The sequence below is a fragment of the Sinocyclocheilus grahami genome, unplaced genomic scaffold, assembly GCF_001515645.1.
Source record: "Sinocyclocheilus grahami isolate Dianchi unplaced genomic scaffold, SAMN03320097.WGS_v1.1 scaffold857.1, whole genome shotgun sequence".
Classification (NCBI taxonomy): Eukaryota; Metazoa; Chordata; class Actinopteri; order Cypriniformes; family Cyprinidae; genus Sinocyclocheilus; species Sinocyclocheilus grahami.
The window spans coordinates 337409-348978 of record NW_015506036.1 but is presented as its reverse complement, the minus strand read 5'-3'; the positions used below and the strand labels follow the sequence as shown (position 1 = coordinate 348978).

Genomic DNA, 11570 nt, shown 5'->3' with positions numbered 1-11570 from the left:
GTTCGAGTTTCTGCAAGAACCAATGAGGTTTCTCGCATGGCAAGAAAGTTTGATTGAACTTATTTGAGTTTACTAAATTACATTTGTTTCCTGTATAAAATGATTGTGTCCTCTTAGAAGACTTGGATTAAACAGCTCGATTCATTTAGATTACATTTATAATTGCTTTATAAACATTTTGAAGTGTAAATTTAGCCTTTTAATGGAGAGACAAAAATCTCTCAGATTTCTTTCAGATATGACACGGAATGACATGTTGGTGAGTTAATGATTTATAATGATCGAGTTAATGATTTTTTTATTTAAATTTTTGGATGAACTACCTCTTTAAGAACAGAGGATAGGTGGCACGCTAAAGTAGGGGTTTTCAAAGTTCAACTCAATGTTTGCATCCATCAATGTTTGCATGTAATGTTTTAAACACCTATTTTTTTTACTTCAGAGTCGTGCATTAAAATTCAGTTTAAAGGAAATCTACATTTCTCATTTTTATTCATAAAGATAACATGGACAATGTGCCATGCTTTAGTGGACGATTTCTGCCACCTGCTGGAAATAACAAACACTTTTAAAATGAAAATAACATGAAATTACCATTATTACCAGTAAATGAATAATGAAAAGAACAGCATTTCCAACAAAGATAATAAATCAGCATATTAGAATGATTTCTCAAGATCATGATTCAGCTTTGATCACAGAAATAAATTACATTTTACAATATATTAAAATAGAAAACGGTTGTTTTAAATTGTATTAATATTTCACATTACTGCTTTTTCTGTATGTTTGATCAAATAAATGCAGCATTTAGCAGAAGTTAGACATATATAGCTAGACATATCTGAAAAAAAATTGTGTTGTTCTGTTTATTTGTGTTATTGCAAGCATCTTCCTATTTTAATATTATTTACAATTCACTCGTTCACATAATTGTTTAAGTCTAGGTGTTAACACCTAGCAAATTGATTTAGTTTTAGTCTTTTGACTCGAAATCCATTTAGTCAGTCATCTGAATTGTTTTAATTAAAATGCAATGCATTAATGAAAATTTCACTTTGTGTACTTATGTCAATGCCAGTTTATATGACTGTAAACATTTTCAAAAATATTATTTTCTTTATAGGAAAAACTGTAATGAGAATGGAAACTCACCTATTCTTTTCTCAGTATCTTTGGCTTTGGCTTTGCATGGGTCTGGAATTCTTATTTCTTCACTTTCTTCTTTAATAAACTCCATGTTTATCATGTGTCACGCAGATCTCATGTTTAAGATGATGAGAATAATGAACTGGAAATATAAATAAACACAAAGCATGTCTTTCTGCAACTCTTGTAGATGAGCTTTACACATAATTTATGTTGCACCTTTCACATAAAACATTACATCCAGCACTCCACCTTAATCTGCAATACTCTGTGTAAAAAAAATAATATTTAAACACTGACGGGTTAAACTCACAAACCTCTCAGCACACGCTGGCGCAGCATTGTGACGTCAGCGCAACGCAAAATAAAAGTCTTGTTCAAACGCTGTTTCCACATTATATATTGATAATGAAACATACATCACGGGATACATTTATTTTATTTGGTGAACTGAATATTAAAATACACAAGTCGTCCAACGATGTGAAAATACACTACCAAGCGAGACTCCACTCAGAATAGATATTTACACTGCTTAAGTATAATTAAAAATAGCGTTTTGTGGTACTGAAATTAATAATGTGTTAATTGTTATTGTTATTATTATTATTATCATCATCATCCCGTAACCGTCTGAAAAGACTTTTATTTTGATGTGTGTTGTGGCGTCATAATAATGCGCCTGCGAGGTTTGTTGTTGTTTTGATTGAACCCGTGTTAGAGCGCTCAGATGGATTTAAAGTGTTTATAAATGCACTACAGCATAGCAGTAAGTACTACACATGTAATTACTCTGTAATAAAGCTTTTTTGCCACAGTGGTGAAATGAAAGTAGAGTACTGTACTGCTGTTATGCATAAAAGATTTATTTATTTCAGGTCATTATTCTCATCACATGACACAGAGAGCAACAGCTCCGAGCGAAACAGCAGAGATCTACGTAACAGCATACTATAAACATGGAGTTAATTCAAGAAGAGAGTGAAGGAATAAGCAGATCCAGGCATTAGAGGCCAGTTGTGTGTGTGTGTGTGTGTATGTGTGTGTGTGTGTGTGTATATATGGTACAACGGGGTAAAAGGCGTCTTTGATATTATTTTCGCAAATTAGAATCACTAAAATTAATGCATATATTTTGAGACAAAAGTCTTCTTTATGATTTTCAGTTTTGTTTAAGATAATTAAAGCTACAGATTTTAAATAACAAAAGGGTAAATAGCGCCCTGCTGTCGGGGCTAACAGTAATTAACATGATAATTAATAGAGGGCTGACTTTTCCATCTGTTGACATGACGTGGTTAGATTCAGATGTAAATATCATATATTATGTTGAGTGTCCATATTAGAGATAATCACCATGTTTAGAACGAAACCATCATATTTAAAGACATGATATTAATCATATCATATAATAAAATATCATTTGCTGTTACTACTGTAAATATATATTCAATTATTACTGGATCTCCTTCAGTGCTTTCAGAATCTTTACTTATTAAAATTATTTAGTTTCTGTATTTTTTAAATATTTTTTTATATTAAAGTAATATAAATATATATATTTATTTAAATAAGCAGAAAATAGTACAAACTTTGCTAAAGTGATTGTTTTGAACAGGTATTAACTTAGACATTATTTAAAAAACATTATTTTAGCTGAAGTATTTGTATCAATACCGTGTGTGGGGTACATTTAGACGATTTTTAAACAAAATAAACAACTTGAATGATTTATTTTCACACAAAATCTGTTGCTCCATTAATGTTCAATACAACATACATATTCTTTCTGCAATTATACATTTTAGGCGCAGTGAAAAGCACATTTTTCTTAAGGGGTGCCTTTAGCCCCGTTGTACCCTATATATACAGTATATATATATATAAATAAAACACTGTGCAAATGTTTAGTGAAAACTTATAATGAATAAATAACTTTAATTTTCATCTTTCAGTTCATTTAATAATTAACTAGGGGTGTGCCATATGATGATACAATACAACATACATATTCTTTCTGCAATTATACATTTTAGGCGCAGTGAAAAGCACATTTTTCTTAAGGGGTGCCTTTAGCCCCGTTGTACCCTATATATACAGTATATATATATATAAATAAAACACTGTGCAAATGTTTAGTGAAAACTTATAATGAATAAATAATTTAATTTTCATCTTTCAGTTCATTTAATAATTAACTAGGGGTGTGCCATATGATGATTTTTGATCGATTAAAATGTCTCCACGATCTGCTTTATCGTAAATATGGACTGGTTCAGGAATCGGTTCGAATCTTGGCGCGGCTTTTTGACAGCTATATAAACCCATGGGATGTGTGGTTGTGATAGAGGGGAGCTTTGGTTATGTGTTAGTGTAGCTTATTTGATATTGTTACTTGTTGTTTCTTTGGAGCCAGCAAAAAAGAGAAAGACTTCCCCTGTATGGGAATACTTTGATCAGATTTCTTCTAACAAGGTACGCATACATACAGTACATTTATACATACATTATTACCAATGCATTGTATTTGTAAGAAAAAAATGCATCATTCTTACTATCTTTTATTCAAAGGTGAAGTGTATGTTGTGCTCTAAGGAATTGGGGTACAATAATAACACTTCATCTATGATAAGGCATTACCGTGCGTTGCATGAGAACAAGGAGAGAAATGGATGTGGGCCCAGCCAAGGTGTGTCATTACAAATATTATACAGTGTTCCATCCTGATTTTTGTAAATCATGCAAGTGAAAGAAAGGTAAAAAATGCTTTATTTACTCAACTTCTCTTTTTGTTCTAGCTACCAGAAAACAAGAGCTGGACGAGGCCCTGGTCACAATGATTGTGAAAGACACACAGCCATTTAGTATTGTGGAGGATGTGGGATTTAGGGACTTTGTTCAGAAACTAGACCCGAGCTATGTTCTTCCCACAAGGCAGGTGTGTATAGGTCCATGCATTAAGCAGAAGAGTATTACAATATTGCATTTGGCAGTTAAGCACTGCTTCTTCTGTCCTTTAGGCTGTGAAGGCCATGGTGGAGGCGAAATATGCCGAGTCCAAGGAGAAGGCCAAAGCTGACGTGAAGAAGGTGACTGCAGTGAGCCTGACGTCTGACCTGTGGACGTCCATCAACATGGGTGCCTACCTGGCAGTAGCTTGCCACTTTGTGGACAGCAACACTTGTCTCAATTCAGTTCTGTTAGGAGTGCTCAAATTTCCCCAGGCACACACTGCTGAAAATTTAGCTCACTTGAAAGCCTCCCTCATGGAGGAGTGGGGGATAACCAACCATGTAACATGCCTGGTTACAGATGGCGCTGCTAATATGATCGCCTGTGGCAGGGAACTGAGGCTCCGTCACACGGTCTGCATTGCACACACTCTTAACCTGATAGTTAAAAAGGCTCTTGACCAGACCCCTGTGCTCGCTGATATTCGGGCCAAGGCGAGGAAGCTCGTGGGATACTTCAGAAGCAGCGTCACTGCTAAGGTGTGTTCTTTGAGTCTGTTACAATGTCTGCTTGTGTTACTACTGCTGTGACAATTTAAAGCAATAAGCCCCGTGAAGTGAATTTATAACAGCTAAGTGGGTTTTAGGCACGATGTGAAGTGGAGTAGCTGTTATAAATTCACTGTAAACCACGGCTTCACGGAGCTTATTGCTTTTATAAAATGGTTATTCCATTTGTGTCCCTGCAGCACAAAAGCAGTGTTAAGTCGCTGGGGGATATTTGTAGCAATAGCCAACAATACATTGTATGGGTCACAATTATACATTTCTCTTTTATGCCAAAAATCATTAGGATATTAAGTAGAGATCATGTTCCATGAAGATATTTTGTACATTTCCTACTGTAAATATATCAAAACTTAATGTTTGATTAGTAATATGCATTGCTAAGAACTTCATTTGAACAACTTTAAAGATGATTTTCTCAATATTTAGATTTTTTTGCACCCTCAGATTCCAGATTTTCAAATAGTTGTATCTCAGCCAAATATTGTCCGATCCTAACAAACCATACATCAATGGAGAGATTATTTATTCAGCTTTCGGCTGATGCATACATCTCAATTTCGAAAAATTGACCCTTATGACTGGTTTTGTGCTCCAGGGTCACATATACGTAATAAAGTTTCACAAAATAAAACAGAGCAAATAAAGTGTAAAGATATTAATAAACACAGTATTCTTCCACCAAACAATGTAGCGCCTCAGAAACAGTTGTGGTTGCTACAAAGTGGTTGCCGAGCAACACACAAACGTAAACAAAGGTGTGTGTTACTTTGTAGCGTCATTTATAACAGCTTCGACTCAGCCAATCAGAATCAAGGACTGGAACTCTCCGTTTTCTAAAAATGAATTGCTTCTCTTTTTTAAAGGAAAAGCTTGCACAGCTGCAACAGCAGATGGGAAGGCCTACGCTGAAGCTCCTTCAGGAGGTGGAGACCCGCTGGAACAGCACCTTTCAAATGCTGCACCGTCTGGTGGAGCTCAAAGAGCCAGTGCGGGCAGCTTTAGCCAGTCTGGCCACTGAGATACCCCCACTGAGCTCTGATGAGCTCACCTCTGTGACTGCATGCCTTTCATTGCTCTCTGGCTTTAATGATGCCACCGTGGAGCTGTCAGAAGAAAAGAAGGTTTCTGGGTCTAAGGTATTGCCGCTGCTTAAAATGCTAGATGAAAATCTGCAGGAAGAGATGAAGAATATGGCATCTCCAGTGGCAAGACAAATGGGAGAGCATCTGAAAAGACAGTTAAGGGAGAAGCTCAACACATTGCAGTCTATGAGCATCATGTCACTTGCAACAATGCTGGACCCTAGGTTCAAAGCGATGGGATTTTTTAGTCCTACAAAAGCCAACGAGGCCATAAAAAGGCTTACATCGGAGTGTGCTGCCATAGTTAGCTCTGCAGCTCAACCATCAGCATCACACGGGGCTGAACTTGTAACCCCAGGTAATTTGGTTTTTGGTTTTGAGGTCATTTTGGATGAATTACTACACTCACTAACAAGGTCTTTGTATACTTCTCAGGTAACAAACTGTGGCGTCATCTGGATGACAGTGTGATGGAGTCGAGAAGAAGGCACAGCGTTACAGCAGACGCTACTGTGGAAGTCCAGCGGTACCTTGCCGAACCAAATATTGGGCGATTAGAGGACCCCCTGCAGTACTGGGAGAGACAGAAGCTTATATATCCTCATCTGTATAGGCTTGCTGTCAAGTATTTATGTACCCCGGCTTCATCTGTGCCTTGCGAAAGGGTGTTTTCAAAGGCAGGAGAAGTTGTGTCAAAAAAAAGAAATCGCCTTAGCCCTAAAACATTTGAGAAATTAATGTTTCTGAATAAACATGTCTGAAGTATACCCTCTTCATCATTTTCCTTGATCAAGCCATCAGAGAGCATAACATCATAGACGAGGTTTATTTGGACGAGCTCTTAAATACAATTTTAATAGTTGAAACAAATACTTTAAAAACGTTTCAAACAATAATGAATGTCTGTGTATTTTGTAATTTTCTAATGAACATTTTTAAATGATCGGTTCTAACTGTAGTGGTGTGTCAGGAGTGTTTATCGTATTTGTCTTGTCTGTTACAATGGAACATTTATTCATTTGCTTTGTCAGACTCGTAACAGTTGTAACAGTGTACTCAAGTCAAAACACCCCATAAGTTGGCAGGTGTTTTCCAGCAAAGGTGTTTATTACAAGTAAATATCAATATCAGAGCTACAGGTTTGTTCTGTATTGAAACATATTAAGCTGTAGATGCACAAATACACTAATGAAAATACATTTATTGCAAAGTTCTTCAACAGGGAGTTTTGTTTTGTATATATCGTGTATATGTAAACTATACAGGTGCGTACGTGTGTGTATGTGTTTGCATTTGTACATTAATTATGCTGATTATTGATCTTGCCTTTCAATTACAACTGGAAGAGAATTTCATCTGCACTGCATTTTATCCACACTACATTCTTGCTGTGCTTGCATCATAGCGGGAAAAAATGCGAGAAGGTTAGCTCCTGTCTCAACATCTCCACAGTACGATATTTATATAGAAATATATAAGTGCATTGACAAACTCTTTAGATTTGTCCCCCAGCTTCTCTAAAGGAGAGGCCGTGATTTCTTACTTGGTCAATTAGGGTAGCTGCTTTCACTTGAAATTGGTCTGTACCTTCTATCTCTCCTTCCACTGTGCTGTCCACTTCTTCTCTGTCCATGTCTTCTTACAGTTTCTCCTCATGCTCTTTACACCAATGGCCTGCTCTCTACTCATCTAGTAGAAACGGCATTTCCTTTGTTGTCTGTTATTAAGCGAGCAGTTATTAGTTTGTGGTTGTGTATTTGATGATATGACAGATTACAGAGTGTTGTTTGTTGTGTTTGGACAAATCAATGTTTGTGATTTGTATAAAACCAATAAAAGGAGCTACAATTGTTTGTTTTCCCCCCAGATGTTTTAAAGCACTGGTTAGTTGTATTAACTTACGAAAACATTTGAGAGTTTTGTTCACAGTGTTTTGAGAAAATGATTTGCATGACATGAATGAAAACAACAATCTGTTTGGGACAATTATAAAGTGTTCAGATCACTGTGTAAGCTGTTCTCAGAACAGTAACCTGAGTTTGGAGAAATGTGCCAAATCGATTGTGAAAAACTGTAACTGATCTGGGTCGTTCAAGTCCAGTCCCATACACTGGCTGTGCCCGTCTTTCCCAGAACTAACTTACACATCGCCCCTCTCCTCAAACAAAGTATGCATAACATTGGCAAGTTAACCACAGGCTTCAGATAAGAGCCTTGATATTCACATTGGAAATGGGGGGGTTGAAGGATCCAGGGATCTTAATTTCTTAAAAGAAACCTATGAGTGAGATAATTGGCTCTGTCTTGCACATTTGCTCTGCGCACATTTTGAAAGCTGTCAGGCAAACCGATGACAAAGGGCTGAGAGACTTTTCCACGTATGCGTTCCGTCCATTATGTGCCCTGCTCTCAACCCCACAAATCACAAACCTTGTCAAAGAAAGTCTGTATATTTTGGAGAGTGTAATTTCAAGGATACACTGGAAGAAACTACCCAATCTAAAGACTGCGAGATGTGTGAAAGTGAAGGCAGAAGACGTGCAACGACCATCATTGGCAGATCACCATTCTCTGCTTATTTTCAGCAGGCCATGCGAGAGGTGAAGGAGCAAGTGGCAGGTGATGAGACATGGCTGGTTAAAGAAGCATCCTCACTGTCCTCTGTTCAGCTGTTTGCTGTCATGCTTTCCGAGTACTTGTCAATAATCTGATGTATTCAGCACCATGGACAGTGACATTTATGCAGGACTGTAAACATCATTCGATGCACTTGAATTGTGATATTGTGAGAGTTTAATGTTAAACGAACATGTCATACAACAGGAAAACATAAAAGACAGTTTAGCCATTCTTTTCATTCAACAGCTGGAGAACACTGTTAAGTCTTTATCACACTAAAACCAGAAAAACAGGTGAATAAAACAGCAAGACATGGGCTGTAGTATGTTCGGTAGGCTCTAAAAAATGCTGGGTTGTTTCAACCCAATGTTGGGTCAAATATGGACTAACCCAACTGTTGGGTTAAATTTTGGTTACATTTTTAAATGAGCTTTTTAACCCAACAGTTAGGTTAGTCCATATTTGACCCAACATTGGGTTGAAACAACCCAGCATTTTTTAGAGTGTAGGCTCCAGACAAGATGTTCCAACTGGCTCTGGAGTAGTCGGCCCATGCTTTCAAAACCTATTGGAATAAAGCATATGTCATTGTTAAAACCATAACAAACCAACACAGGTCTTTTTCATTTTGAAGCAAAGATATAAACAAAAATAGTTGTAAAATTAAGCGATTAACTATGTTCAGGAGATTCCAGGTGATTTTCCACTGGATTGTTACCAAATTACGGTTCACGTACATGTTCATTATTTTTCATTTCCCAAACATCTTTTCAAAAAACATCATTATAATGCAATTTTTATTGTTGCTAAAGAAAAATCTATAGCATTAGAAGGCATAATGTGAGTGATAGTTGCTGGGACATCTGTAGTTGGCTACAAAGTTGTTGTCTGTTTGCACACAATGAAAAAAATTACAACTTTTTAGATGTCTCTATCTTGTTTTCGGCTCTACGTTGGACATTCGGTGGACATTCGCAAGTAAGCATACCATTAAAACTATACTTGGCCATTTTGATCGATTGTGGGAAAAAAAATGTAGTAGGTTGACAATCATGTCGCAAAAATGTATTTCAAGAAATATCCTACATTACCACCTATTTTGTATCTCAAACAACAGAAAATGGCCATTCAACAATCTCCTCAACAGCTCTCTTTAAATAACTTATTCAACAAAATGTAATTTCATTAGGCAACAATTTTGTATATCTAAAAAAACAAATAAACATATTATTGGTTCACTGATTGACAATCATGTCGCAAAAATGTATTTCAAGAAATATCCTACATTACTACCTATTTATATTTTGTATCTCAAACAACAGAAAATGGCCATTCAACAATCTCCTCAACAGCTCTCTTTAAATAACTTATTCAACAAAATGTAATTTCATTAGGCAACAATTTTGTATATCTAAAAAAACAAATAAACATATGTTTGGTTCACTGATCATATGTAAATACTTCCGAGTTCTCTTACTTGAAATCTAATGTAACCCAATAATCCTCATAAACTGAGTGATATGAATGTCTGTTGTGATGTTTAATATGAAAACAATCCTCGTTCTGTACTTTCCTCTCTAATGTTCACTGTATTTAGAAGACATTTCCTGTGAAAGACAATAAAGATTTAAATAAAGCATGCATTTTCTCTTAAACACATTATAAGACAAATGATAAGGTCATTTATAACGGACCAATAAATTGTTTATATTACATTTTAAATAATTGTGTGCAGCAAATCTGACATTACACATGAAACACGGACTACATCAGTATATAAAGCAACATTAACCAAGATGACTAAATGCTGTAAAATATATATGACGACTGAAAGAAATAAGGAACTACTGAGGAAGAAATGGGCCAAGTAGATCAATATGGTTACCTCTGCATGAGAACCTACTGGCTTGTACAGTAAAGACATTAAAGAGCAGAGCTGAGTAGATTACTTACCAATTATAGTCTGTTACTGATCACAGATTACATGATGAAAACTAGTTTGTAACGTAATGTATTCTGACGACCTTTTAGATGACTTGTTTTAAACTTACCATTAAACATGCCATACAGATAGAAAAAGGAAAGGGAAAGAAAATATATTCCTTTTGTTTTCATATCAACATGATAAAATGCATTAAACATTACATTAAACCAGGGTTTCTCATGGGCTTGCTGTAAGAACTGCAGTGGGTGTTTGAGTTGATAAAAAGCTAAAAATGAATTAAATCATAAAAATGTAAAATTAAATGACTGGTTTAAACACCTGAACACTAAAAATAGAAATTTAATTGGTTTACCTGCATATCAATGTAACCAACAGCTGACATTCTTTAAAATAAAAAAGAATCAATAAATTATGAATAATTTACTGCCATTGTGTGAATAATATGTAATCCATAAAAAAGTAATCTGATTACAAGCAATATAAAATGTAATGTACTCTAATTATGAGTGCATGTAATCCCCAGCACTGTCTTCATTTGTTAGCTTGAGAGAATGAGTTTGTAATTCGTGGCCACAATAAATATATTATTTCGTGTCATGTGCCAGGCTCATTTTAAACGTGGTTGGCGAACATGGGAACTATTTCTTAATTTGTGGCCATGATATTATATTTATAATGTCATTTGTAATGTTTGCTAAGTTTTTTTGTTCAAAAAAACTTTCAAAATTCTGGACTGCAATCAATAAACAGGTATATTTCGTGAACTTTAATTTTTTTTCTTTCCTTTCCCCCCAGACTTGTGTTTAACTGATGAAACTCCACTGTTCTGACTGTGTTGAACTCGATAATGAACTGCGATTCATTTCCAATTACCTGTCTTTCCAATTCAAATTCCACATCATCATCCCTGGGATGTGGAAAAATGTAATTAATGAAAACATACATGCTGTGGTATACATAGTACACACACACACACACACACACACACACACACACACACACACACACACACACACACACACAGGTATTTCTATAATTATGGGTTCATCCCGTAGATGTAATGGTTTTTCTTCTGTACAAACAGGCATTTTTAGATTTTCAAAACACGTCATTCTGTATAATCTATAAGCTTTTTTCCCACAAGGTCAAAATGTACTGGTATTACTATCCTTGTGAGGGCATTTGGTTCCCCTAACACAGTGAATACCAGTACACACACACACACACACACACACACACAGACACACACACACT

General features: G+C 35.7%; 2 protein-coding genes across 4 annotated transcripts in view; one reads left to right on the top strand and one right to left on the bottom strand.

Moving 5' to 3' along the window:
• Positions 1–1497, bottom strand: part of LOC107563099 (gastrula zinc finger protein XlCGF8.2DB-like) — a 10317-nt gene extending 8820 nt beyond the window's left edge. Inside the window, exons 1-2 of one of the 2 annotated variants that reach the window (XM_016247885.1) lie at positions 1467–1497; positions 1156–1291 (exon numbers count right to left, since the gene is read on the bottom strand). In XM_016247885.1, coding sequence (XP_016103371.1) covers positions 1156–1249 — 94 coding nt within the window. In that variant the 5' untranslated portion in view covers positions 1250–1291; positions 1467–1497. Of the gene's footprint in view, positions 1–1155; positions 1292–1401; positions 1422–1466 lie in introns of those variants that run through there. The other variant, XM_016247883.1, reaches the window with a different exon arrangement.
• Positions 1498–3361: 1864 nt separating this feature from the next.
• Positions 3362–7607, top strand: LOC107563098 (zinc finger BED domain-containing protein 4-like). Of its 2 annotated transcripts, XM_016247882.1 has the most exons (6): positions 3362–3624; positions 3721–3838; positions 3948–4087; positions 4170–4640; positions 5534–6110; positions 6188–7607. In XM_016247882.1, the coding sequence occupies exons 1-6, from the start codon at positions 3481–3483 to the stop codon at positions 6511–6513; spliced, it is 1776 nt and encodes a 591-aa protein (XP_016103368.1). In that variant the 5' UTR covers positions 3362–3480; the 3' UTR covers positions 6514–7607. The 2 variants fall into 2 exon arrangements, with proteins under 2 accessions (XP_016103368.1, XP_016103367.1); XM_016247881.1 differs by having other exon boundaries at positions 3362–3838.
• The last annotated feature ends 3963 nt before the right edge of the window (positions 7608–11570 follow it).

What these genes read in the sequence shown, in the direction of transcription:
- LOC107563098 (XM_016247881.1), top strand. Translation starts at nt 3,481, where the DNA reads ATGTGTGGTTGTGATAGAGGGGAGCTTTGGTTATGTGTTAGTGTAGCT. An exon ending in ATGTTCTTCCCACAAGGCAG is followed by an intron (nt 4,088 to 4,169) that starts GTGTGTATAGGT and finishes TCTGTCCTTTAG; the next exon opens with GCTGTGAAGGCCATGGTGGA. An exon ending in GAAGCAGCGTCACTGCTAAG is followed by an intron (nt 4,641 to 5,533) that starts GTGTGTTCTTTG and finishes TCTTTTTTAAAG; the next exon opens with GAAAAGCTTGCACAGCTGCA.